The sequence below is a fragment of the Staurois parvus genome, unplaced genomic scaffold (genome assembly GCF_062004578.1).
Source record: "Staurois parvus isolate SC_StPar_1 unplaced genomic scaffold, SC_StPar_1.0 ptg000415l, whole genome shotgun sequence".
NCBI classification, from domain to species: Eukaryota; Metazoa; Chordata; class Amphibia; order Anura; family Ranidae; genus Staurois; species Staurois parvus.
In genome coordinates this window covers 3,996,995-4,001,125 of record NW_028318211.1, presented here as the reverse complement: position 1 = coordinate 4,001,125, position 4,131 = coordinate 3,996,995, and the positions used below count along the sequence as shown (strand labels likewise).

The 4,131-nt window shown below is 38.4% G+C and overlaps 1 protein-coding gene across 1 annotated transcript; it reads left to right on the top strand.

The window, feature by feature from the left end:
• The first annotated feature begins 1,005 nt into the window (after positions 1 to 1,005).
• LOC149454887 (olfactory receptor 6M1-like) lies at positions 1,006 to 2,006 on the top strand. The gene is given in 2 exon segments (XM_089686961.1): positions 1,006 to 1,927; positions 1,930 to 2,006. Coding segments are annotated over 2 exon segments (999 nt in total).
• The last annotated feature ends 2,125 nt before the right edge of the window (positions 2,007 to 4,131 follow it).

The following is a 4,131-nucleotide window of genomic DNA, read 5'->3' as shown; positions in this document are numbered from 1 at the left end:
TTGCCAGGCTGCATACATAAGGGTTTAGTATGGATTTTGGGGGGACCCCACAGTGTTTTTTTTTTTAATTCTGGTGTTGGGCTCCCCTTGAAACCCATGCCAGACCAAAGGGGTCCAGTATGGATTGAGGGGAGACCCCCATGCTGTTTTTTTTTCTCAGATTTTTATTGCCAGCAGGGAACCCAGTGACAGCTGGTGAGTCATCGGTTGTTAAGGACACGGGTGGCCAACTTGCCGCCTGCTCCTTAACAACCAGCTATACAACGCTAAACGCTGGCAAAATGCCGACACAAAAATAGAAAAATGCTGGAAAAAAATGCTCATATGTGCGTTTTTTTATCCAGCATTTTTCTGGCTTTTCTTCAGTTCCTAATGTGCATGAAGCCTATTCCAGGAAACATGTTACTGGCCAGATCACCATCAGAGGGAAAAAAGCCTAAAAAAACCTATTGAAGCCACCACATCTAATGATTGGTAAGCTAAAATATATTATATTTTTGATTTTGGGTTTACTACCTCTTTAAGGTTACACTGTCACTCTTGCATTTTGCTTTTCTAAACACAGTGATCTGTGAAGTATAAACAACTTTTATGCTTCTTTGATCACTTTTTTCTATGTTAGATGTTCCAGCTTTAACCACGGTTAGGCACATTTATATGTGTTTACACAGGTTTACATGCTTTTAGCTGTGTTTTGAATGTATAAATGGATCCTGGACACACAGGATTCTATTTTCTTCAAACACAGTTAAATCGAACACTCCCAAATGCAGCCATTGAAAAAATGATTACATGCATTTAAACATGTCCTGTAAATGCATATAAATGCAAGTTTTACAGTGCCAATGTGAATGAGGTCTAAAACATGTATGTTAGCAAAACTGTCTCTTTGCTTCTAATTTGGGTTAACAAAAATTGTTAGTAATGAACGTTTGTGTATTTTTAACCTTACATTGAGAGATATTTTGTAACATTATATATTATATTTTCATAGACATTTCTTCAATGATGGATGGAGGCAATGTTACATTAGTGACAGAATTTATTCTGCTGGGGATACCACTTACCTATGACTTTCAGGTCTTACTGTTTGTGATCCTTTCCATCTGCTATGCAATTACTTTAGTAGGTAATGCTACAATAATTGTAGTTAGCCTGAGCGATGCCCAACTGCACACACCAATGTACTTCTTCCTCAGCAATCTAGCATTCCTTGACATTAGTTTTACATCTGCTATTGTCCCTAAAGTACTTTTTAATTTAATCAGTGGGAGCAAAGCCATATCTTATTATGGGTGTCTTGCTCAATCGTATATCTATTTCCTATTGGGCACCACTGAGTTTTTGCTTCTGGCTATGATGTCTTTTGATCGCTATGTTGCTATTTGTCATCCTTTGCGCTATGGCACTATTATGAAACCAAAACTTTGCCTGAAGATGATTTTTTGTTCTTGGTTGGGAGGCTTTATGGACACCATTGCTCAGACTATCCTTACATTTCGCTTGCCTTTTTGTGGTTCCAATGTTATTAACCACTACTTCTGTGATGTTGCGCCTTTGCTTAAATTGGCCTGTGGAGATACACATATTATCGGTATGTTAGACTTTATACTAGCTTCCTCTTTGGTCTTGGGATCATTGTTCTTCTCTTTGGTCTCATATGGTTGCATTATTTCTGCTATAGTGAAAATTTCATCAGCTTTTGGACGAAGGAAGACATTCTCTACTTGTGCATCCCACCTCACTGTAGTCTTCATTGTCTATGGCAGCTGTATCTTCATGTGTGTCCGCCCCTCTAAAAATTCCAAGGTGGATTCCACAAAAATTGTTGCATTACTGAACAGCATAGTAACACCACTCCTTAATCCCTTTATCTATAGCTTTAGGAACAAGATCTTTAAAGAAGCACTTAAACGCACAATCAATAATAAAACCCACTTCCAGAGCCGAAAGTTTTAAAGCATCTTAAAAATATAGGAGCAGGTAAATTAAATTACATACATTAAATAAGGGTGGTACCAGGGGCGGACTGACAACTCATGGGGCCCCCAGGCAAAAGGGGATCATGGGGCCCCTGTGTTCTTGCCCAAACTCAAAAAAGCCTATGAAAAAGGTATCAGGGGCATCTCATGGGGCCCCCTACTGACCCCGGGCCCTCGGGCAGTGCCCGAGTTTCCAAATGGTCAGTCCGCCCCTGGGTGGTACTCACAAGACCAACATAAAGCTGACCACACACATTACAATCTAAGTGTACAAATCTCAATCTCTGTGGAATCTCCTTTAGATTTACCAAAAATGATGTAGTGTGAGGGCTTACCTAAACAATCCAGGCATTTTGGCTACACGTCAACTAATCCTGATTTTGATTGTTTTCATTGAATCAAACACTATTTTCTAACTGAAAATGATCTTAGACTAAAATATGAATATTTAAATATTTCCTTCACATGTCACCTCTTAGTTTGAAGGATTAAATTTATGCTAATTGAATGTTCTTTGTTATAAATCTAAAATGCATTCCCCATTGTTTGAAAATTCATCTGCTAAGAATGAAAGAAAACCGAAAGACATTTTATTCAGATTAATTCATTTTTGGTTAAGATCGTTTCCACCTTACATACTGTCAGACTGAAATGTGATCATCTTTAGAATTACTTGTAATGTGTGATGATTGGAGTACATACATTGGTATCTTCTTTCTTTAAAATTCAAAGCTTTTAAGAATGACACCAGCCCTCTATGGACCCCCCTGCACCAATAAACAAAGAAGAGAAGACTGCAAGCCATGCTTGCATCAAACATCATCTGCTTAAAGTAATATTAAACCTACAACAGTAAAATCAGTCTGTATATGCAGTAAAGCATGCTTGATATACTCACTGTGGAAACTAAGGGGTTAATTGTCCACATTGTGAAAAATGGCTGTTTGATCCTGACTTCTCTGATCCTCCCCTTCTTCTACTGTCTCCAATAAATCTGCTGATAGAACAGAGCTCTAGGAGTGACTCTGCACATACTCAGTTCAGTGTGTATGGCTAGAGAGGTTTTTCTTTTCTTTGGAAGGGTGTATGTGATCAGCACAGGGCTGATTAGCACTGTCCAGACAGAGGGTCAAGGGTCATGCAGCCTCATAGGACAGTGAGAGGAGAATGAAAACTCCTCCTACAAGCTTTAACCAGTACTCAGCTGGACACTGATAGAGGTCACAAGACTGCTATAAACTGCTGATGAGAAAAAGTATTTAACGGTTAATATTTACTAAAGTAATAGCATTTTCATGTTCTGTGTACTGTGGGAGATCAGATACAGTGAATGCAGGGTCTTGGGTTTAGTAATACTTTAAGGCCTGGTCCACATCAATGCAGTGTGTGTTTTGTCTGTTTTGCAGTGATTTTTTTACTGCGTTTTGCATTTTTGCACTCCCTTTTTTGGAGTGTTTTGTGTTTTTTTTTTAGCTTTTTATTTTGTTTTTTGGTAAAGGAGAAATGTTGTTGCTGGGCAGAATAAAAATGCAAAACGCTGCAAAACCACACTACATGCATTTCAGCAGCGTCTCCATTGAATTCTACTGTAGCAAAAACACTGCTTAAAAATGTCCCTGACCCTTACCAAAAACACAGCAGCTCAAAAAAGCATAAATATGAACATGTCCTATAGGAAACCATGTTATATGGACTGTAGTGCATTTCTGCAAAAAGCAAAAAAAAACGCACTGGTGTGAACTAGGCCTTATGCTTTGTTGCCAATGTTGTCAGAAAGGTAGGCTATATTATCATGGTTAAAGTGTATGTCCAGCAAAGCTTTTTTTTAGTAGAGTAAGCAGCATTAGAACCTCTGTCAGCTTTTTTCTGCTGTCAGTACCCCTGTTGTAGATATGCCTTCACTTTCTATCTGTCAAAACTGTTGTCCGAATATTCTTTTGATCATAAAAAGTAAAATAAAGTAGGATTGTGCCATAATTTGTTTTGTTTTTCTAAAACAAATCCAGCATGTTGGATCAGGCTCTTTTGATTGCGGCATGAAAATCGAGTGTCGCAGCTGGCACACTAATGATGCGAAGAACAAACATTCTGATGATCAGCAAGAATTTTTGTTTTCAACTCGTCTATGGGCTGCTTATGAAACCAAACC